The following is a 24,235-nucleotide window of genomic DNA, read 5'->3' as shown; positions in this document are numbered from 1 at the left end:
TAAATAAAAGTAGTAATAAGAAGAAAACAAAAAGAAAGAAAGAAAGTTTATGAAAGAAGAAAAATAATTTAAAAGGTAAAAGAAGTGACAAAACAAACTATTTATCACTTATACTTATCTCTATTTGTGAGGTTTTTAAAGAGAAAATGATTATGCATGTAACTTCCATAAAGAATTAATTCTATTTTTAACTCGAAATTTTAAAGTAATAGGTTTATGGATATTTTTTATTTAATATAAAACTTAGATTCACTTCAATTTCAACAATATATCACTAAAGTTTGAATTTCTTCAATAATTTTTTCTTTAAGTGCGAGTTCCTTCACATGTCATCATCGTTCATCATAATAGGACAAATTTGTTTGATTTTTTGTTAAAATGATTTTCAATTTAGTCATCAAGACAAATCATTAACTTTACTATCATTATGAGTTATTTCGATAGGGAATCATCGAAAAAATATAACAACAATGAAACATGAATCCAATTCATGTAAGAGATTAACATTACCTTCAATCCTAAAATCTTAAAGACAATGAATTTGAGTTTTTTCTACTTAATGTTAGGCATACACTCACACCTGAATTTCAAACACTATTATATATGTATAAAGAAAATTTGGAAATGCGGATGTATATACATCACGTGCTTTTGATACCGTGTTAAAAACTAAACTTTAAGCTTAACTTAACTCCATAAAATCAGTTTGTAAGGTAAGGTTTGCATTCACTTATATACTACGAATTACCCTTACGTTCAGTCGATGTTGAACTTCCAACACACCCCATTTACGTCGAGGTATATACATATTTAGCATGAGATTTGACATTAACGATTGATCCAATAGCGAGTGAAACAATATGCCTAACAAACAACACATCTCGTTAGGATAGGCTCTAGCATCATACTATATTAAGAAGTGGACTTTAAGTCTAACTCAGTCCCACATAATCAGTTTGTAAAGTGAGGTTTGCATACACTTATATAATCTAAATTGGCCATCTATAATTGATATGAAACTTCCAACACATTTCTCTCATGTTAAGGTATATTATTTTATTTGTGGGACTAAACATTAATAGATGATCGGATAACGATCCGATAGCATACATGTGGAACAATAGACCCAACAAACATCAAATTTTGCTAGGATAGAGTTTAACGCATGTCATGCTTAGAGTATATAAGTGGGTGCAAACCTTATCTTACAAGGAGGTTTTGTGGAGTTGAGTTAGGTTTAAAGTTTACTTCTTAACGTCATTTTAAAGCCATGGGTTTGAGCTTATCCTAGTAAAGTCTGATGTTTGTTAGGTCTACTATTCCACCTACTATCAGACCATCCATTAATGTCTAGTTTTATACTCAAAAAGTATATATTTGGGTGTCTTGGAAATCCCATATTAATTAGAGAAAAAAAAATTACAGTATATAAATGGGTAATGGGTGCAAACTTCACCTCACAAGTTGATTTTGTAATGTTCAATTAGACTTAAGTCCACTTCAATTAGACTTAAACATTAATGGTTGTTGAGTATATTGTTAGCACTTGCTATCAGATTACCCGCTAATGTTTAATCTCACGCACAAGATATGTCTCGACGTGAGAAAGTGTGGTGGAAGTCTCATTGATTTATTAATAATACTTGTTTATAATATATAAGTAAGTGCAAACTTTATCTTACAAATTAATTTTTTAAAATTAAATTAGACCTAAAATCCACTTCTTAACATAAGATATTTATATATACAAAACCATAATAGAACAATTGTGAAAACATGCTAATTTTCATGCATGAAACTTCAAAAAATGAACTATAAAAGATACTAACATTTGAAGAGGAGACTAATAACATGAATCAAGGTGTTAAAAAAGATAAAGAGATATTTTATCCTTATATTAATCTTAATTCATTTTAGTTTGTCACACATTATCTTGCAAAGGATTCTATTATTTTCATATGTTATATAAATTACATAACAAATATAATTTATCTTAGAATATAAGATTTTATCGTTATTTTAATAAGTAACCCTTGACATGTTATATTAGGTGATTGGTGATAAACAAAAATTATATTATGTGATACTTAGCATAAGCATGAAAAGATAATTTTGAAAAAAATAATCAATTAAATGCACAACTAATAACTTTTTTTCAGAAAAAATAAATAAATAAACAAGCACTTATATTTATAAATTCTAAAAAAAAAGGGACAAATCAACACCTATATTTAGAAAGGCAATCAATTTTTTCTTACGAAATTATAGTTTTGAAATAAATGGTGCTATTTTATCCATAACTAATTCATATTAATGATAATCAATTATTACATGACTTAGTATTTTATAATGTTCTTCAAACATTTTGTAAAACTATTTGAAACATGTTTACAAATTATTCGAGATTGTATAAGTTTTGTCATCATTGGATGAGAATCATTTGCTAGATTAGCTCATTTAGTTTACTTTCTCACTTTTATATAAAAATCATTTATAATTTATTATACATAAATTAAATTATTTCAAATAAATATTTTTAAACGTTTGCATAAAATATATTATATTCATTTGTTGTAGAAGGTTTTTAATAGTTTTTCCTTATTAAAGTGTTTATAAAAAAATTGAAATAATTTAATTTACTAGATAGATATTATTTATATTTTTGTTCATTCAATATTTGAGTTTACACCCGGAGGCTCCGAAAATAATGTTTGAAAATCTTAAATACATCCTGTCTTTTATAAATTGCAACCCTTTCGTAAAATTCATAAAGTCTGTAGACACGAAAATCACACACACGCACATACAAAATCTTAATTAAAATATAATTAGTACATATTCAAGTGTAGATTAAGTTTTAAGTCAAAATTCAAATAAAACATAAAAATAATTGCAAGTAAAAAATATTAAATATTAATTTCGTAGTAAAATACAAAACACAATCAAATTTTCCCAGTAATTATATTTATCTTATTTTTGGTATAGTTGGTTTTTCAAGTTATACGCTATGTGGTTTAACCTAAATCCAAAATTACTATTTACACTCCCTTTTCGCTATGAATCCTTTTTCTTTCTAATGACATGATTATTATTAGTTTTTTCTTTTTCAAACACTATATATCCTTTTCACTCACATTCATGCTACACGTCCCTTTCTATTTTCACTTTCCTAGCTTGCCATCATGCTTCTTAAGAATCAATTAAAATAATTTTGTTCTCCTCAATTAACTAAAACAAGTTTCACTCTAGGAAGTGGAAGTTACTGTAATTTAATAAACATGTCATTTTAAATAAAAAATATATTTAACAAAAAAAGTGAAAAAAAAATAATGATTTCTGTACTGGCCCTGTTTAACCCAATAAAAGGGCGATTTCTTTATACACCACATTGTTTTCTTCCTCCAACCCCAAAACTTTCAAAATAACTAAATTAACCTTTGACTTTCACTAGGGTAAAAACCCTATTTTTACCTTTCTCTCTCTTTAGAGCTGGACCCCCTTTTTCCTCTCATTTTGTCTAATTTCAAAATCTGAAAACAAGAATTTCTATACTTATTAAGGATGATGATATTTTGACAACTTTTTTTAACAATTTTCTTACAACATAACATGTGTCATTATTTTATTAGTCTGTTTGAATTTATGTTTAAAAAAATATTTAAAATGGACCAATCATAGACTGTCATTTATACATTGTCAAAAAATTGTCAAAAAAGAGTTGTTAAAGAGACTTTTTCCATTTATTAATTGGACTTAATAGGATGAAACTGATCGCATAATCCAGTCCTAGATTTATACATCCTATATCACACCTATAATAATAATTTTTTTATTTAATATGTATTTTGTAGGGATAAAATAGGAACTATAACAAAAGTTGGGGGTGTAGGAAGAAAATAATGGGATGCAGGAAGAAACACCTCAGTGCAATTGTACATTAAAAAAATGGGACAAAGAGGCAACCAATTTGTCGGGCCTAATGAAGCCCATGTAGAATCTAATTAGCTCCAAGGAGAAAAAAAAAAAAACACGTACAAGGAAACGCAAACAAAAGCATAAACCCTCTCATCTCAATTCCGAAGTTTAAGGAGCAGTTATCCTAAACTGCCGACTGCTTCAGGTAATGCGTTTCTTCCCCTACAATCTCATTCTCATCTTTTTTCTACACTTTACAATAAAAAAATCTTAAATTTCCTCTCTTGTTTTCATTTGGAAGCTGTAGTCTAACCTAGTCACAATCAATTGCTAGTAATTGATTTTTTTTTTTTGCATTTTTAATTTTCATCTCATAGTGAAGATGAAGAGAATGATAGCTTTGGGGTTTGAGGGTTCAGCAAATAAGATTGGTGTTGGTGTGGTGACCTTAGATGGTACTATTCTGTCAAACCCACGCCACACGTACATCACTCCTCCTGGTCAAGGCTTTCTCCCCAGAGAGACAGCACAACACCATCTCCAGCATGTTCTTCCCCTTGTCAAATCCGCTCTGGAAACTGCAAAGGTCACTCCTCAGGACATCGACTGTCTCTGCTACACCAAGGGTCCTGGCATGGGAGCTCCTCTGCAAGTCTCTGCTATTGTTGTTCGTGTGCTCTCCCAGCTTTGGAAGAAGCCAATTGTTGGTGTTAATCACTGTGTGGCACACATTGAGATGGGAAGGATTGTAACCGGTGCTGATGACCCTGTTGTCTTGTATGTCAGTGGTGGCAACACTCAAGTCATTGCTTACAGTGAGGGGCGTTATAGAATCTTTGGAGAGACCATTGATATTGCTGTGGGAAATTGCTTGGATCGCTTCGCACGGGTCTTGACTCTTTCCAATGATCCAAGTCCCGGATATAACATTGAGCAGGTTCTACTTTACTAAATCCTTGTTTGAAAAAACTTATCCCTAGATGCTTAAAGGGAAGAAGATGAATGTGAATGCTTTTATGGGGAAAAAAGATGAGAATGAATTGAGTTTTTCTTACAATTTAAAGTCAATTTATTCTGCTAGATCTTTTTGCGAAAGTTAAATGAGAGAATTTTTAAGATTATATAAGTTAATTTTACCTTATTATGTCATCATAATTTATTATATTTTTTTTATTAAGTACACGTGGAGAAATTTATCCAATCTAGGTTGAATGTGTTTATAATTAGTTTGAATATGTGAAAGGATATGATACGGACTATTTTTGTTATTTTTTTTATTGGAATTGTCTTACCTTCACTTTGGGAATGTATCACTAGTTGGCTTACGTAGTTTTGTTACCCTTTAGCTTGCGAAAAAAGGAGAAAAGTTTATAGACCTGCCTTATGCTGTCAAAGGGATGGATGTATCTTTTAGTGGAATCTTGAGCTATATTGAAGCAACTGCTGTTGAAAAGCTAAAGAATAATGAGTGCACGCCTGCAGATTTGTGCTACTCTTTGCAGGTGCGTTTAATTTGTGTGCCGACCCCTTTCTGTTATATAAATTAATGAATGATGAATCTGTAAGTTGATGTGTTATAGTATGTTGCAGGAGACACTGTTTGCTATGCTTGTGGAGATCACTGAGCGAGCTATGGCTCATTGTGACACAAAAGATGTTCTTATAGTTGGTGGTGTGGGTTGCAATGAGCGGTTGCAAGAGATGATGAGAATCATGTGCTCTGAACGTGGTGGAAGATTGTTTGCTACTGATGATCGGTATTGCGTTGACAATGGAGCAATGATAGCTTATACTGGTCTCCTTGAATTTGCTCATGGTGCATCAACTTCACTAGAGGATTCAACATTCACCCAGCGGTTTCGGACAGATGAAGTGAAAGCAACATGGAGAGAAGCAAATTTGGAAAAATTGAATGGGCTTGCAGAGAAGAACATTTGATTTCTCAATCTTTGAGGTGCAATCATTCTTGTACTCTTGTGCTCTTAATCAGACCTTTAGCGTTGAATATTTACCATGTATTTGAGTGAGTATTTCAGTTTTTGTAAAATTGATTGTAATTTTGCAACTGACTTTGCTAGATTATGTTGTAAAATTGAGTATAAACTTTTGTATTCAACAGAAAAGTTAGCTAAAATTGTTTCAATACAGAATCAATTAATTATCGTCGAGACTAAATATGTAAACTTTTCAAAGTTTTTTTAGAGTAAAATTGTGATACTATTTTTCCTTTTCAAAGTATTTTTTTAATAGAATACCTATTTTGTTACTATTTCTTTTCTACTAAATCTGTCAAAAGATAGCAATATAATTGAATATTGCGTGTTTCATTGTTTGAGGAATTTCTTTTTCTTCTGATCCCACAGGTCTGTTTCTGAGTGCTCATTGGTAACTTAGTACAAAAAGAACATGAGACTGCTTGGTATTCACAAATTAACGTCCTTCAAGCTCAAGGTTATAAGTTATTCGCACAGTAAATTTATGTAACGTCAACTTGTTTGATATTTTGTTGTATTATTCAGTGGTGATGCAACAGTGGCATCCACACTAGGATGTACCAGGGTCTAGCAATGACACTGGCTTTTGTTCCAAAGTCAGTGTAAAGCTTTTACCGTGTGTCCTTGTTCAAGTGACTTAACAGTAGCTCTTTTCTCACAGACTTTGTCTAAAACTTGTCCGTGTAATATGTCTATTTTTCATTAAGGTAGCCAATCTTCAGTCTTTTTCATGTATTGCCTGCAGGTCAAGATTGTCTCTACATACTTTATTGGTGACAGGCATTTTAAAATTGTGAAACACGACCTGATTCTCGGTACCATTTTCAGCATGTCATATAATGAGATTGATCTTTGGAAAACTTCTTGTATTACCTCGAGTTACCTTGGCATGATCGATGCAAAAAGTAGGACGAATTTTCCACAATTTTTTTATTGTAAGCCCCGTCTTTGAGAATTCTAAAGTCTCGTTATTAAGAAAGTACTGGTCCGAAGTAATATTATTTACAAAGTAGCATTTGAAGAGGATATTTGGCCCATTCAAACTTAAAGGCTTGGCTGATCTGAATAATTGTAACTTTCCTGTTGATTTACATAAAGTAATGATTTTGTGATTTAAAGTAGGAATAATAATACTATCTCAAAGTAGATTTTTTTATCTATGAAATTCATTAACTGTCGAAGGATTTGGAAAACAAGCACAACCCCACATAATCTAAAGGTGTTCTAAGTCGCCTGTTATTTGATTCCCAAGCATAAAAGAGCATATATCCTGCAGTAATGCAAATTAAGCTGCGGAACTTAGCCCTGATAAGCAAGGAGCATAGCCATCCTTCCAGTTGTATGCAGAGTCAAATTTCAGTACACAAAGAGAAACAAATTCATCTCGTAAGATTAAGTTAAGCTTAAAATCTAATCTTTATTATCATCGACATATATCTTGTCTTAGAAAAAATACACAGGAGTGATATATCACCTGTTTGCAGTACAATAAACCAATAGGTGAACATATATTTGTCAGTTTTATTGAATGAAAGAGCAAAAAAGCAAAGTAAAAGTCTTGCCCCAAGGGCAATGGCACAGTTGTGCATGGGTAAAAATTGTAATGAAACCTGTCATAACGCCCTTTAATGATGCATGGTTAACCTCTAATATTGAAGTATGGGAAAGGAAGTCTTAGTTCCATTTTCCCAAAAAGTATTCAACTGTGTTGAACTTGCTTTTTTGCTTTTAAATGAAGTTCTGATATGGAATAGGTACAAATAACTGAAAAATAATAGTGCGGGAATAAACTCCAAGACATGGCGTGAGATGGGATGAAAGATGGACCACAAGCTTACTTGATGTTCATAATGGACAATAAGTCCCACACTCATATCTGTGGACCCTTTGTTTTTACTGTTGATGGAGCCCAAAATCGATGGATTGATTAGGACAACATGCGTTCTAAGATTCATCGTCACTGCACACTGCAATTTGCGACATCCCATAAACCGCATGCTTAAAGGCTTTAGTACATTTCATCACATATTTAGTCATAATTACATGCATTATATATATATACTCTTCAACAGATTCACGGCCCTTATGGTCTTACAGACAGTACATTTTTGTAGGCTTAGCTTAGGTTAGCTTGTCATGAAAGAAAGCAAAATCACAATTTCAAAATTTCACCTTTCTTTTCTGGTCTAACTTTTTTCAAGCTCTTAAATTTAGGCTTTTTGCCCTTTTTTATTTTCTTTCCGCCCTTTGCTGGTCTCATGGCTTGTTTTGTTTGTCTTTCAAAAGCTATTATGATGATGATGATGATGATGCCCTAACACTTTCATAAGGAGGCTGTGATTCTTTTATACATGCCATAACAACGTTTTAGAGAAAAATAAGGTTGACGTAATTTGACATGGCATTTCACGATAAATAAAAAATGTTAGACAATAGCATAACTTGACAAATTATAAGTCCGATACATGATCTTTTTAATCTAGATTTAAGTGATAAAGATTAAGGAATTTCGATGGAGACTGAAATGTGAATAAAAGGGAAGAAAAAAAAGTGACAATAATTTATGGAGGAGACAAGACAGAAGGACGACAAAATTAAGGTGTTGGGATAAGGGCCCAATGAAAGTGGACCCATGTCTGAATCATGTGTTGACGTGGATGAATGTCTGGGAGAGAAGAGAAAACAGACTTGGTAACTTACACTCAGAGTTTACTTCTTGTTGGAGTTTGCTTGGTGATTTTGAGGGTGACACTGCACTGTCATGTTTCAAAGAAAACACTTCAGTCTCACTGTTAAAAAGGAATAATAATAAAGTTTACAATTTGAATTGGAGAGTTGCGAATTGAGGGAAGAAGGAAGGAATAGAAAGATGGAAAGAAGAGAAAAAGGTGAGAAAAGGGAAGTGTTAATGGCGGAAAAGTTGAAAGGTGGGGTTTTTGTGGGGAAAAGAGGAGGGCCTTCAACTCCCCCACCCACATGGAGACTTGAGTTTCCCTCTCAGCAGAATGACAATAATGGTAACAACAGAAGCAAAAACAAAAACCAGGTTGAAGAGTTCCTCAACTTTCCCACTCCAACAACACTCTCTGCCAGAAAACTCTGCGCCAAGCTCTGGCAAATTCAGCCCCACAAACAGGCCCCACTTCCCAAAATGAACAGGCCTCCATTCATCCGCCCTCACCGTAGGGACACACTTCTCAAGGTTCAAAATCTTAAGCCTTTGTCCCAGCCTCCTCATACTCACCAGGTGAGTTGAGGTCTAATTATCACACTATTTCTTGCATCTCCTTGTACTTTCCTTGTTTCTGCACCATTGAGCTGTAATGGCTTTTTCTTACTTCAAACAAGTTTTCAGTTTTGTTTTTCATATATGATTTGCTTCTATACTACTGTCTCTGCTTTTCTTCTTCTGTTGTTATTGAGTTTTCTCTCATCACCTCTTGCTGTCTCTGTTTTTAGTTCCAGAAATGTTCTAATGGGCGGGTAGACTGTCCCATCTGTCATGTTACCTTTAAATCTTTACAAAATATTCCTTTGGTAAACTTCTACCTATTTTTATGTTTCACCTAAAATGGGGAAACTTTTAGCTTTGGCTTTAAAAGTTAGTGACTTGCCTTTGTTTATTATATATGTCTTAGTCTTTTTGTTGGATAGAAAAATTTTTGTTTAGACTTTTTCTTCATTCCCCAATATGTGATTTTCCAATTTATTGGTTTGTTCTATCGGCTTCATTTTAGTTTCTGTTGAAATACTTCTGTTCCAATCCATTTTTCTTCATGTGAACTGCTCATACCAATTTTGCTGAAACATTTTGAACACTATTGTTCAATGGAGAAGTAATCGTGTTGTCTAGACCTTTCATGGATTTTATATGTTCAGATTGCTGACTTTTGCTTTGTTCCTTATTGCAGCCAGCATCCGCTACGCGCTTGACAGAACATGTTGGAACATCACTTGTTCAGCACCATAGATCAGCTAAAAGAAATGGTCGCACTAAACAGCCTGTATCTCCTCCTTGTCACTGTAGCTCAATGCAAGTAAGTGTGTGCGTATATTCCATTCAAATAGTAAGCAGTTCTATTAGTTTTAAGACATTGATTAGCAGCACTATGTAAATATGAATGTTGAACGATGATGCGATGTTAATAGTTTTGCCTTTTAACAATTACCATTGTTGTTGGCTTTGTTCTTATAACCATCAAATGCACCAGAAGGAAACACGTTCTTCTTGCAGTTAAAGAACCTCTATAATAAGATATTGAGGCGAATTTTGCAAGATTGTAATGTTTTTCTGTGACATTTTTAATGAATATCTTAAAAACGCTAGACAGATAATATGTTATTTATTTATTTCAATGATCCTTCTATGTCATTTTTAATGCATATCTTGAAAAACTTTCTGTTGACTAGATCATTTTAAAAAAGTTGCCTATTTTTTCTTTGGATCTTGTATAATAAGATGAATATGCAATTTGGTAAAAACAGGTTGCACCATATAATAACCCTATGAGATCCGTAGACTTCAGGAGTTGGATTAAAGAGTCAAGTGGCAACCCCAAAACATCCAGAGAGTTACTCAAGGTACTCAACCATATATGGTGTCTTGAAGAACAGCATGCATCAAACCTATCAGTAGTGAAGGCCCTGAAGATGGAACTAGATCTTTCTCGGGCACAGGTTAAAGAGTTACAACAAGAAAAACAATTGAATAAGCATGAAATGGAGAACTTAATAAAGCAAAGAACTGAGGAGAAGATTGTTAACAAGAGCAAAGAGCATGATAAAATTAAAGCTGCAATTCAATCTGTGATGAAAGAGATAGAAGATGAAAGGAGGTTAAGAAAGCATTCAGAAAGCTTGCATCGGAGGTTGGCTAGGGAGCTTTCAGAAGTGAGGTCTTCATTCAGTGGTTCTATGAGAGATCTTGAAAAGGAGAGAAAAACACGGATCCTTTTAGAGAATTTGTGTGATGATTTTGCCAAAGGAATAAGAGATTATGAATATGAGGTACGTTCTCTTGTGCATGATAATTCTGAGCAGGGTCAAGCTCAGGTTAAAGGGGGTAGCCTTGATAGGCTAATACTGCACCTGTCAGATGCTTGGCTTGATGAGCGAAAGCAAATGAAGTTAGTTCAAGCTGGCCGTGATCTCCCAGAGATAGATTCATCAATCGTTGACAAGTTAGGTGTTGATATTGAAACATTTCTGCATGCAAAAAGGTCTGTTAATTTGAGAAGATACAGTAACTCCTCCACAAAGGAGGCAAAGGAAATTTACCCTTGCCTGCATTCAAGGGCACCTCGTAATGTAACTGAGGAAGACTCCGTTGGTACCTACATTTTAGAGCAGAAAAAGACTACAGACAAAGGACTCGACAAACATGGCTCCAAAATGAACAACAACAATACTGCAGAGGTTGATAGAGAAAAGAAAGGAAGGCATAATTCTATGAGGAAACATGTTGAGTCCAAGGAAATCATTGAAGACTGTCGTGAGTTGCAAGCAGGTATGATGAAGAACCTGTCATGTGATGAAAATGAGAGTTGGTTTGTTGAGAGGAAATCAAGTGAAATTGGAGGGGACAGCACAGCTCTATTTAATACCCCTGGGACATCTACTGTTTGTGAGGCAACACAAGGTCCACCGGAAAGTAATGCATTATTGTGGACAAAGAGAATGAATTCAAGTCATGCAGTTAGAAACAGTTCCTTGTCTTCTGAAGGCAATGATAAGGTTTATCCAGAGAGTATTTTCAGGGAAGATATACTTCTCCGCACCGCAGTTACTGGTAACGGTAGTCCTGTAAAACAGTGGAAGTCTACATTGGTCGTCCCAGATTTTGACAAGTCTGAGTCTTGTTCCAAATTGCATATAAAAGACAATGACACGTTGATGGAAAAACTGCTTGAAGCAAGGATGGAGAAGCAGAAATCCCGCTCTAGAGCAAGCATTAGCAAAAGCTCATTTCCTTCTGTCAGACAAGTTTGTAATTAGAAACATAGGAGTGTGAGTAGTTGCCACGGTATCGCACTCTGATGAGGCACACTGCCTATCACTATATGTCCGCAATTAACCTATTTTTGAAAAGCTATCGAATCTTAGGAATTTTATATAGTTAAATGGATGAAGATCATTGTTGAGTCCATTACCATCTTTTCATCGGTGCTAGTTACCGTAGTTGACCTTTATTAGATTCCTCTCAGTTCCACGTTTCGTAGATTTACATCTAGTTACATGTTATTCCACGTTTCTTAGATCATACGCGCGTCCATAATGAAGCAAAAGCTGTAGCTTATGCCTGCGTCTTTTGACAAAACTAACATGATTTTTACGGGGTATTAACGTGTCCAGACATACGATTTGTTCCTATTCAAATCTTAAAGCTATAATAATATATTGACACTTTAGTTAAAGAACATTAAAGTTTGATTTATTTATCAAACGACTCTCTATAAAATACAGTTGGTTCGTACCAGGAGGTTGTCCCAATGTATCAGAAAGACAGAATGCTGCCTGCATTCATTTTGACATTACTTTTTTTTTTATCTCTTTCAAAAAAAAAGCAATTACTATCTTTACTGCCAATTTTTAGTTGTGTATGGCTACATGTACCATTTCAATCCCTTATTATTGAAAACATTTTCCTCACTTATTTGAAGACATAAGAATTCCAATGTCAGGACATTTTAGCACAGACAAACATAAACCAATAACACAATCTAGAATAAAAAATAACACAATTGAATTCAATAGGAATAGACATTAACTCCATCGAGTTAAGAACGTATAACAAAATTTTGTGCGTGTATGTGTACACCCGCAATTTGAAAGTTAAAATCCATTTTTGCTGTTAATTGTTGTAATACTAATAAAGTGCTCAAATTAACGTGAAATGTATAATTTCGGAGGAAAGAATAATTTAAAGTAATTACTCATGTCTTTGGCAGCGTGTTGCTGAAACTTGTTATCTGTCGAAAACTAATTAATGTGAAATAAATCAGAATAATGGTTAGGCACAAGATAAACAATATGTATAATAAAATAAATGGAAAAACAATGTAGTCCGTGATGAAAAACGGAATGTCCGTCTCTTCGCTTTTTGAACCACCCACTTGTGAAAACCCATCACAAGTTCACAACTTTAGAAAAATAATGTCAGAAATTATTTATTTTGATAAGAAAATGTTTTCTTTTAGCTTTACGATGAAGCTTCAAAAAGTAAATGATCAACCTATTACACGAATCTTGACACAAAAGTATAGTTAAACATATATTTTTGTGTACTGCACAGACCTATGATGGGGAAGAAAATAAGACAAGGGAGTAAACACAAACGCAGTTAGAGGAAGCACTGTCCGAAGGATAGTTTTGACATGTTCAGGGCATCACAGAGCCAAGATACATGCCATGTCCCCTCATTCCCATTCTTAAACTATCAAATCGTGAAAACTACACAACTTTTCCTCTTCTCCCTCAGCTAGAGCCCCTCTAAATGAAGAATTTTTTCTAATTCTCACATAAGAATGTATTTACCTGACCTATAAAACGAAAATATAAGCATATGGCATTAAACCCACATAATGACAGGAAGGTGAAGCCAAAAGATAGAAAATCTAACAGACAGATATGCAGTCACATGACTGACTATCCACAATCCAACTTATAATATATATGCTCTACTTTAATGGTTCTGTAAGCCATATACAAAAGGAAGTCTATGAAAACAGAGCCCAAGGCTCTAATTGGATAGATAAAAAGGGATAAACTAGTTAAGAATCTTCAATCTTGGGAAGTATGGATTGGAACACAATTTATTCCATTTTCATCCCTTCTATCATTCAATTGTACTCTTTATCAGACATCCAAACACCTAAGCAAGTGACTGAAACAGAACAATCACAAAATTCCATTAAGCTCCACACCCCAACGTAAAACCGTAACCACGGAGAGCATTAGGAAGAAAAACACAAGGAAAAGCAATCATCAGGAACAGGGTTTTAAAAAAAGAAATCCACCACCGTGAATTCAGCGGCTCTGCAACCATAGTTACGGCCGCGAATACTATGCTTTGTCTGCGCAATTAACCAGAATATCAAATATCATAACAGCAAAAGCAAGTAAAACCTTTAGCAGGTCAAGGAAAACAACAGACGAAACCCTTCAACTTTTTTCCAGTTATACTTTGTACCAATAATCCAATCCACGAGGCTCTAATTAAACAGCATGGAAATAAAATACATAGCAGCGGCAGCAGTAGCACAATAATAACGAAACAAAAATGGGATGACATGACAGTCGAAAATATCTGAGTTATTGAACAACAGCGCATGATAAAATAAAATCCAACACCGAGATGTAAAGTGACGAGAGATGCAAGGAAGCAAATAGAAACACGAGTACAAATTCTAGAGATATATTATTATATAGATAATAATGGCGACGGTGGTGGAGATTAGATTTTATCGATATCCTCGTCTTCGAAATCGATGTAGTCGTTGGCGGTGGCATCTTCCTCCTCGTCCAAGCCGGCGCCAATGCCCTCGTTGAGGCGCGTGGTGTCGGGGAGCTCGCCGTAGGCCTTGAGGAGCCTGGCTTCGTCGGGCATGTACTTGAGGATGACGTCAGCCTTGTCGTCCTGGTAGTCCCGGAGGCCGACGAGGATGATGTCACCGGCGGCGATCCAGACCTTCTTGTGCATCTTGCCGCGGATGTGGCAGAGACGTTTGGTGCCGTCGATGCACATGGCCTCACATCGACCGTTGCCGAGCATGCGGAGGACCTGCGCGTACTCCTGACCGTCCTCCTTGAACACCAACTCCCTCTTCTCGTCGTCCGCTTCGTTCTTTCCCCTCTTCCTGTTCTTACCTCCCTTTCCCTTGTTCTTCGGCATCCTAAAAACTCAACCCTAACCCTAACCCTAACCCCTCTCTTATCTCTCTTTCGATTTCGTTCCTTCTTTTTTCTCCCTTCTCCTCCCAAACACACCACAGATAATAGAGTGCCGTGTGGTGTTTTGTGTTCTGATTCTAATCTCACCCTATTCTTCCCGTTTTATATAATTTCCTCTTTCTCCCTCTACACTTCCAACTCAAACGTGTACCGCCCTAATTTTTTCTTTCAATATTATTCCATTATTCTCTATTTTTTAGAATTACCAATTTTAATTAAACGTAGTAAATTTTAAGTATTTTTATTCTGTTTAATGATGTTTTCTATAATATTTAATTCATTACATTGCATTTTCTATTATTTAATTTATATTATTATATCAAGTTTTAGCGAAACTATTAATTAATTTTTAATTAGCAAAAATATAGATAGTTTACACTTTATATACACGTAGAATACAAGGCCTGACAAAAACAAATCCACGGTCCAGCCCAATTCATAAGCCTTCAATGATCTTAAACATTCTGTTAAGTTGTCAAACATTAAATGTTTCCAACGATCAATACGAATAGGAAAATGATATTTTAACACCAATTTTTTGACATCATTTTAATACTGCATATGTGTCAAAATGTGATTGGACGATTTCAAATTAAAAAAAAAGACTTTAGTTTTTCTCTTTCAAATATGCCCTTATCTCAGTTTTTCTAATTTGAAATCGTCCAAACACATTTTGACACGTGTGCAGTGTCAAAATAATATCAAAATTTAGTGTTAAAATATCATTTTCCTATTTTGTAACTTTAACTTTAACACAGGACTAGTGTTAAAAAAAAAGGTTATACAGGCAAATAGTGAGAAGTCATACAAAATAATTTAATAAATTAAAAAAAAAAAAACTCATCAGAAGTAATTGAATAACAATATACAAACCTTTTACATGTAACGAATAAAATAAAATACTTTTTTTCTTTTTAGGTATTGCTTTCTGTTATGAATAAAATGCAAATAACAAGTGCTGACATTCATAAAATTCGAAAAATAAAGCAATGCAAGGTCTTTTGGCATTTGAAAAAGTGATTATTCCGAGGAAAGGTTAAAGGTGATACATGGAACTTATTCATTATTTGATTATCTGAAATGCTTGATTGAGAACCGGATTCCAATTCCTTATCTTAGCAAAATACCAAATTTACAATTCATCCCTTCCGTTTCTAGCAAGAGATAAAATAGGATTTTATGTCCATGGATGCTTGGTGAACTGCACCAAAAATACTTTTCTTATATACTTGATTATATATCTTCTTCATCATCCTATACGTTTTTATTTAATTAAATGTGATTGAACTTGTTAGATATATTTTTTAGTTAGTTTATTATTATTTTTATTTATATTTTGAGTTTAGTCTATATTTCTTTTATTATAAAAAAAAGGATTTTATATGTATATTTAATAGAGGGAAAATTAATCTCATACATAGTTTTTCCTGTATTCAAGATGGTATCATAGTCTAAAGTTCTTTTGAAGAAAAAAAAAAGGTGGTTGTCTCTATCATTACACCCACAATTGTCCACAATAACACCATCTATCGTTGTCAGTAACGTTGTCGTTTACCGCTATCACTGTCCGAGTTTTAGTTTCGATATACAATAACATGGTTTTTATTGTCTTAGTCAGGCAACTACTATTACATTAAGGATGTTTTCATCGAAGCTTTTACGTGTTCTCAGCACTCTTTGAAGTTATGGATTCACTCTTTTTCCTTTTTCAAGTTTGTTGTGGTCTCGTCTCCTTTCAAGAAGTTATTTTGAGCATTAAGGTTGCTTTTTTTCTTTTTTTTAAGTGCTTGATGGGAGAATCTTAGATATTTAAAGTTTCTCTCTCGTTCATCAATGACTTCTTTTGTTAGTGTCTCTTCTGACATCCTTTTTGTCACCATTGTCTTTAAATCGTCCATATATGTTTTTTCTTTCGTTCATTAATCGGCAAAGATAATTTTTTGTTAGTTTATTTATAGTCATGGTAGCTCTTCAAGAATGACCTTTTTATCCACTAGATGTCAACCCTCATTCCTTCCAAATTTGTTGCTTAGGGAAGTCTTCTAGGTTAGTATTTCATTTTTTATGTCGTCTTCATAGATCATTAACAACTTTTTGTATATAATATTTATATACACTAGTTTAAAGAACAATGTTAAATATATTATCTTATTTTATATTTATCTTTTATTTTCAGTTAGTTTGTTTTATTTTGATCTTAATCCATATTTTTTTTATTATAAATAGAAAATCTTATAAATATATTTAACACAAAAAAAAATAATCTTATACATAATTTTCACCGTATTCAACAAAACTAATTTATATGTGAGAATATATTTTAAAAAATAATAGTGATATCACCTTGATTTTCTTTTCCTTTATTTCATTTATTCAATGTCATTTCACAAATATCCAGTAAACACAAAATAAGAAATAATTTAAAAGTATATAATTCACTTTCTTTTTGTTAAAATGAAACCACCCAAAAGCAATGTATTATAAACTAATAAAACAATTAGGTGAAAGAAAAAACAAATCTGATAATCCATTCGATCTCATGTAGCACTAATCACCTAGTACAGATTATATCTCGGTATTAGTCAATATTACAACAAATTAGCATACAGATGAGAAACATGAAAAAAAAAAAAAAAAGATTAAAGCTAAGAGCTAAAAGAAAAAAATTTACAAATATGAATCGAAGTCAATGCCTGATGGTAAGTTCAGCTCTAAGGTGGAGTATACCATTGATAAAGTATAAACTATCTTCAGCCATGAATGTTGTCCATGGAATAGCAAACAAGTTTCTATATCCAACAGCCTTCCCCCCTGTGAATACATAATTTCCTTTGTACTTGCTAACAAATTCCTCTGTTGGCCTTGACCTGGCAGAAAACTCATAGTCGATAGCAAAGCTAGTTGAGCCTTTTTCTTGCATTCCTAGAAACAAACCAAAGCAATGGAAAGAGCTTTGTTGGTCCATGTTGCAATGTGCTGATAAGAAGAACCCTTGTCCACCCAAATGGAATGCCTGCGAATAAACTCGCCCAGATGGGAACAAATTGCCACACTCTTCCCTCTTCAGATCCAAATAAACCACACATTGTTGTCTTGGAAGTTCGAATTCCACCACCTTAACAGGCCGATACTTATATGCCCGCTCCACAAAAAGTCGACTGTAGGAACCAGACTCCGCAGCTAGTATCCGCTGACGATGTGGAGCCTCAGCCTTGAAAAAAAGAGCTTCAAGAACAAGCTTCGATGCAACATTTTGGTCAAAGTCATTACACGTTAACACTTTCTTAAGCTTTCTACAGGTCATAAATGGGAAACGAATCAAACGAGCAAGTTGTGTACCCAAAACTTCTCTCCTTTCTTCTACTTTTGGGTATTGTGTTCGAACCCACTTCAACACAAAGTCATATACAACATCCTCTGATGCAACCTGGAGTTCATCACTAGATAATATTGCTTCTATTCCTGCCATAGGCAAGCTCAAAACCTCTTCCTGATACCTGCTCGTACATCAACCTTATCAGCAATCAAGAGGAAAAATCTACATGAGATATAGTTTATAATGCATGAAACCTATATCGTGCAATTAAGTTGCACAAAAAGTTGAAAAAAAAAACTTACTTTGTTATATCTTTGTATCGATCGACAAGATACTGCTTTGCTGCATCGGTCAATGGTTGAACTGCATCAGCCATTAAGACACTAGATGGAAGCTCAAGGTAAAGCAATGCAGACTCAGGTGTCATGGGTATAATTCGCAATAATCGGCTACAAAACTTCATGCAAGAAGCAACTTCGAATTTGTCAGCCGCCATCAACACATCTAATATTTCAAGTGCTGAAGAAACGTTCAAGGTATTACTATACATAAAATTTAGAAGTTCCATAAGAGCGGCTTCCTCTGCAATATGCAAATGAAACTCGACATTTATAACGTGATAATTGAAAAAAAAAAAAAAGATAATATATATATATATATATAAAGTAATGTGTGTGTATATGTGTTTGTGTATATGCATATGCATATTAATATTAATACCAGCAGCATTAATTCTCAGAGTGACATGTCTCTGTTCTGACTCCTTCATTCCGTTTGAGAAAAGCTGCAGAATAAACATAATTCAATATATTTTTAGCATAATTTTTAAAATTAATTTATAAAAAATGCTTTTACCTTGTAGAAGAAAGGACTTTTAGCTGCCAAGATAGGAGAACTGATGTGTAGTGTTCTAACTCTCGCAACTGTGGAGCAATCCATATTCCAATTTGAATCATTTATATTTGTGGGTTCATCACCTATATGGTAGTTTCAACACTAAAATAAGTCAGTCTTTATTGTTCATGGTATCAAAAATTGTGACATTACTTAATACAAAAAACCCATAGAATTAAAATTTGAAATACATAAATTTCAACTTAGGTTGTGTTTGGTCTCTCACAACTTTGTCCTGTGATCTAATAAATGAGAGCAACAATAAAACCACCATACGTACCATAATTTGCAGAAATATAATATAATTATAGCCAATCGATAATTTAATACGTATCATTCACCTTTTAACTTAGACAAAACCATGCAATGATATCTAGAATAATTTGATAACCATGGTGCAATATATTTAATAACTATGATTATAAAGTTAGATTTTAGAATTTTTTTAATGTTCAAATACCTGAAGAGGACTCTTCACCCATGACAATTGCCTCTTCATCTTGATTTTCAAGGGATATAAAGTCTTCCATATCAGGTTGATTCTCGTTCAAAATTTGTTCGTCGGATAAAGTAAGATCAACAACTACAAACAAAAAAGAACATGTGTAATGTATGACAATAAAAAAGATCAACACATCATATATAAATATGCATAATGAGGCATTTTTTAGGAAAAAGTACATGTGCATAATCAAAATATTTATATATTTGTCTTTTATTACAACATGCAAAGCTTATTTACGAGGCTGATTAAAAGACAACTTAATTACAAAAATAATCAAACTAATTTATCTTTACATTTTATTCATTCTATCCAGCATTTCATTGCGATATTTTGTTTTTCAGTTTGAATAAATATTGCACGTAAAGCTACAATTTACCATTACCCATAACATAATGTGAAACAAAATGATGTTAAAATGCACTTATTTTTCTTAAATGAAATGAATATGTCATAAGGTAAAAAAGTTCAAACTTTAGAAGATGAAATGAGGTAAACAACAAGAAAACCATATTCGTAATTTCCAAATCAAATAGGATCACGCAATCAACGCCAAACAATTTTTTTTTTTTTTGTATCTCTTAATGATGTGTTTTCCCCCAATTGGTTTGTAAAGAAATGGAACAGAGGAAATGGGAAAAATAGTCAATATACCATTATCCTTCTGGACATCCTCACGTCTCCTTTTGCGATGGCGAACCCAGTCGAGAATTGTGGTGCAACCTTCAAAATTAGGTGAGGCCTCATCGTGGTCAGCCATGATTTCGATATGAAGGATCCTGTCGGAAAAATTACTATCGTTGAACGCAAATCCAAAATCGGCATCGGAAGAGGAAGCAGTGCGAGAGTAATCGGAAGAGGAGGAGGACTCCATCACCGTTTCTGCTGGATCAAATAAATCCAAATTGAAATCCTTCATCCTCTAAGCCACACAACACGACCACCCCTCCTACCTCTGCAACTGGCAAGCAAGCAGAGAAAGGAGGAAGAAGGAAGGCAGAAGAAAATGATGGAGAAGAAAAATTACATGCAACTCAATGCAATGAAAGCCTTATGTATAATGTATGGTGGTGAAATAAAACAAAACAAAAAAAAAACTAAGCATAATACATTTCTATTTATTTTTATTTAATCAACTTTTGTTACAACAACATAAATCCACGTTGTGAAGCAGCTTGGCATGAATAATTAATTCTGTTTGATTTTGCATTGTAGTTTTTTTTAGTATAGTATTTGTTAATTTGGTACCATGTCTTCACATTTTTTACCTGAAATTATATATTTTTTTTATATATTATTATATGATATTTTGTAACTAAAATATTATATGTTTTTTATGTGTTGACTTTTAACAAAGAAAAAGTTTTGTTAATAACAATTTTTTATAACGTATACGTGTTTGGTTCATTTTAAATATTAAATATAAATTTAAATAAATCAATAAAGTGATAAAACGTATTTTGTTGTGAAAAAAAATTATTAAAAAATATTATTAAAATATATATGAAAAAGAAAAATGTGGATGTGAGTTATAAATATTTAAGGATAAGTTTTTTGTTATCTTGTGCTGTTAAAAAGTAAGGATATGTTTGATTTTATTTTATAAAATCTTCTTAGAAGTAGGAAAAAGTAAAATTAGTTTCTTTTAGTCTAAAAGAAACGTATATATAAACCCATTTTCATTTTTTTTTTAATTTTACATTACTTGATTTTAAAACTTAAAAAGAAATTATTTTCATTTTCATTCTTTTTTTCTTAAAACAAAAATATTTCTTAAACTGTATTATTTACAAAATGAAATTTCAACTAAAACATTTTTCTGTATAATATATTGATCAAAAGAGTTGTTTTCCATCTCCATTGCACTTTCATAATTATGTTATTATCTCCATAATTATGTTATTACCTTTTGATTTGCACCGTGAGTAAGTTAATGATTTAGTTAGGATAGGTTTGTTTTTTACCAACCAATTAAATGAAGTTTTATATATACATCTATATCCCTCTATTTTCAAATTCACTTTGAATTTTTCTATTTCTAACTCTCTTGTTCTTTTGTCTATGTTTTTGGTCCCAGTAGTGATGGTGGTGGTTGTGTTTGATGAATTATTCGTCATTCGAAATAAAATTTGTATTTGGAACCTTTAACTCTAAAACATGATACCTGGAAACATTTTCCTATAGAATATATTCATGAGAAACATGTTTTGCATTAATCGTTGATTCTACAGTGACACGTGACTTTCTTTTTAAAACTTTTAATATTTTAAATATATTCTTTAAAATTATAATATTTTAATTTGTAATATATTTGAGCAATAAATTAGCTTTTTTAATGGTATCATATAAAGGTTTCAGTACATATTAACTTAAAATAGTTAAATTAAATAATTAAGTCATAAATTAAAATTTTTATATAGATTTAATTAATTATAATACAAAGGAGATAAAAAGTCATTTTAATTAATGAAGAGTATTTTTGTCGAAAACAACCTAAACTTAGCCGGGAGCTATACTTAGCAAAATAGTAGTGCATTTAGTAATTTCCTAGGCTAAAGTTTCTTTGTCTTTTATTGAATATAGGCCCCACCCTTTATCAATCTGAGCTTATTTTAAAAACATGGCCCAAAAGGCTAAGACAATCGATACATAATCACCCAACGCCCAAAGAGGAGGAATGGGTGAAGTCATACTTTAAATTCAAGATGCTTAATGAATATGTAACCTAAAGACAACAGTAATGTAAATTTAAAAGACTAGAGAATTAAACTGTAAAATAATTTTAGAGGGCTTGATTGATCCTTTCATAATCTTCTATTTATAAAAATAAAATGATATAAAAGTACATGATAGGATGATCCTAAATACAATATAATGATAATATATAGGATAAATATTCTAACATTCTCCCTCAAACCGGAGCATATAGATTATATGAACAAACTTGGAATAATAAACTCAATTTGAAATCACATATTGGCGAACTACAAAACCGTGGTGGACAACTGTGAAACTTCAAGTAGGATGACTTTGATAAAGGAGGACAGTGACAAACTCCAGGGACTGGATTGCCATCAAGTAAGGATGGGCCTTGCAGTAACTGAGAGCGACAAAACTGCAGGAACTGCCATCACTGACTGATGGAGTGATGAGGCCTATAATGGCTGAAAGCGACAAAACTGCAGGGATTGCCATATTTGACTAGTGGAATCTGCAGTGACTGAAAGTGACAAAAATGCAGGGATTGTCATCACTGACTAATGGAGTGATGAGGCCTGTAGTGGTTGAAAAACCTACTTGAAAACATTATCCCCATCACTGCAAACGGTGGAAATGACGGTGCGTTGATGACAAACTTTGAAAGTGGAAGATCATAATAATTTCTTTTATTCATCAAAACTAAAGATAATATCTTTAACATTAACAAAAGGGTCAGTGAAATTGTTGACTAAAATTTTGAATCTCGCTAGAAATAGATCTCCGAGCAACCTTCAACCCATGACTTTGGTGTTGAAATTTTTTAGTGTTAACCACATACTGTCCTTGGAGACTTGTAAATAAATGACACCCAACAGGACCATCACAATTGCTACAACTTACCAAGCATAAGGATGACATATGGCATCAAAAAACCAAAGATAGATTAGAGGTCCAAAGGTTCTCTACTGGACTACTCCCAAATGGTGATACTTAGCACTATATCATAAGAAGTATAGGCTAAACCGAAGCCCAAGAAGAAAGTCAACAATAACGATTGAAGGAAGAGGTGATGCAATGGCATTGAGAGCGATCATTTTTTGTCTTCAAGATTCATGATGGTGGAGACACATCAATGGTGCACAAGGGGAAGAAACCCATTGGTGGAGGTAGAAAGGTGTTGGACACAAGGCATTATTGGTGGAGGTAGAAAGGTGTTGGACACAAGGCATTGTATCAGCGAAACAACAAGGAAAGGAAGAGTGCTTAGGTGCTTGGTTTCCACCTCTTTGAGATGGAGAAGAGCCAGAAGCATAACCCTAATCAAATGCCGACGGAAGGCATTCCAAGTGGTTTGAGAAAGTTTGGAAAACCGACAATGAAGGAAAATTGAAGGCCAAGACCCCTAAAGATTTGAATGGGATGCCTTCATCATAATTTTTGAGTAAATTGATTTCCAGGTGCAACATGATGTCACCTTGACGACGGTGGCCGGTGGCGGTGGCCAGTGACAACGGCTCGAGATGGTGGGCGGAGACGGTGGTTGGCAACGATGGCCGAAGACGGTGGTCGCCGAATGTGGCCGAAGATGGTGGACGAAGGACGGTGATTCACAACAGAAAAAAAAACAAGAATTCTGTAGAAGATTGGAAGCTAATGAGAATGCCTATGATTGGGTATTATAGAAGGGAAGGCACGAGTTTTAAGTATTGGTCCGAAAGACCATGGCCAGGCGAGGCACTACAAGCGAGGCTGAGAAACAAAATAGAGTTCTAAAAGCTGAATTTCAAAAGACTTGGCTATGGCAATTAGGTGGATACCCCTACTCTGATACCAACTTAAGAATTAAAGCGTAAAATAATTCTAGAGAGCTTATTGATCTCTTTCATGATTTTTTATTTATAAAATAAATTAATACAATCATAGTAATCTTAGACACAATATAATCACAATAAATAGAGTAATTCT

General features: G+C 33.3%; 4 protein-coding genes across 10 annotated transcripts; 2 read left to right on the top strand and 2 right to left on the bottom strand.

The window, feature by feature from the left end:
• Positions 1-4,020: 4,020 nt before the first annotated feature.
• LOC106754004 (probable tRNA N6-adenosine threonylcarbamoyltransferase) lies at positions 4,021-6,769 on the top strand. 6 transcript variants are annotated; one of them, XR_002666885.1, is made up of 6 exons: positions 4,021-4,120; positions 4,293-4,852; positions 5,262-5,417; positions 5,506-5,869; positions 6,279-6,366; positions 6,655-6,769. XR_002666885.1 is itself a non-coding variant. In XM_014635936.2 (5 exons), exons 2-4 carry the CDS (start codon positions 4,298-4,300, stop codon positions 5,851-5,853), a joined length of 1,059 nt encoding a protein of 352 aa, XP_014491422.1. In that variant the 5' UTR covers positions 4,021-4,120; positions 4,293-4,297; the 3' UTR covers positions 5,854-5,869; positions 6,279-6,640. The 6 variants fall into 6 exon arrangements, 2 of the variants coding, with proteins under 2 accessions (XP_014491422.1, XP_014491423.1); XR_002666886.1 differs by having other exon boundaries at positions 5,506-5,938; XR_002666887.1 differs by lacking the exon at positions 6,655-6,769 and adding an exon at positions 6,435-6,640 and having other exon boundaries at positions 5,506-5,938.
• Positions 6,770-7,375: 606 nt separating this feature from the next.
• On the top strand, positions 7,376-12,111 carry LOC106754059 (uncharacterized protein At5g41620). 2 transcript variants are annotated; one of them, XM_014636002.2, is made up of 3 exons: positions 7,376-9,111; positions 9,821-9,946; positions 10,395-12,111. In XM_014636002.2, the coding sequence occupies exons 1-3, from the start codon at positions 8,779-8,781 to the stop codon at positions 11,901-11,903; spliced, it is 1,968 nt and encodes a 655-aa protein (XP_014491488.1). In that variant the 5' UTR covers positions 7,376-8,778; the 3' UTR covers positions 11,904-12,111. The 2 variants fall into 2 exon arrangements, with proteins under 2 accessions (XP_014491488.1, XP_014491487.1); XM_014636001.2 differs by having other exon boundaries at positions 7,376-9,156.
• A 1,957-nt stretch (positions 12,112-14,068) lies between these two features.
• On the bottom strand, positions 14,069-14,934 carry LOC106754044 (eukaryotic translation initiation factor 1A). The gene has a single exon (XM_014635982.2). The coding sequence runs from the start codon at positions 14,797-14,799 to the stop codon at positions 14,362-14,364; it is 438 nt and encodes a 145-aa protein (XP_014491468.1). The 5' UTR covers positions 14,800-14,934; the 3' UTR covers positions 14,069-14,361.
• A 2,333-nt stretch (positions 14,935-17,267) lies between these two features.
• On the bottom strand, positions 17,268-20,713 carry LOC106754085 (BTB/POZ domain-containing protein POB1). Its single transcript, XM_014636034.2, has 6 exons — positions 20,225-20,713; positions 19,529-19,651; positions 19,030-19,151; positions 18,895-18,958; positions 18,477-18,756; positions 17,268-18,355 (listed from the first exon to the last, which is right to left on the bottom strand). The coding sequence occupies exons 1-6, from the start codon at positions 20,487-20,489 to the stop codon at positions 17,545-17,547; spliced, it is 1,665 nt and encodes a 554-aa protein (XP_014491520.1). The 5' UTR covers positions 20,490-20,713; the 3' UTR covers positions 17,268-17,544.
• Between the last annotated feature and the right edge of the window lie 3,522 nt (positions 20,714-24,235).

This window comes from Vigna radiata, unplaced genomic scaffold (assembly GCF_000741045.1).
Source record: "Vigna radiata var. radiata cultivar VC1973A unplaced genomic scaffold, Vradiata_ver6 scaffold_83, whole genome shotgun sequence".
NCBI lineage: Eukaryota > Viridiplantae > Streptophyta > Magnoliopsida > Fabales > Fabaceae > Vigna > Vigna radiata.
This window is presented reverse-complemented; position numbering and strand designations above follow the sequence as displayed.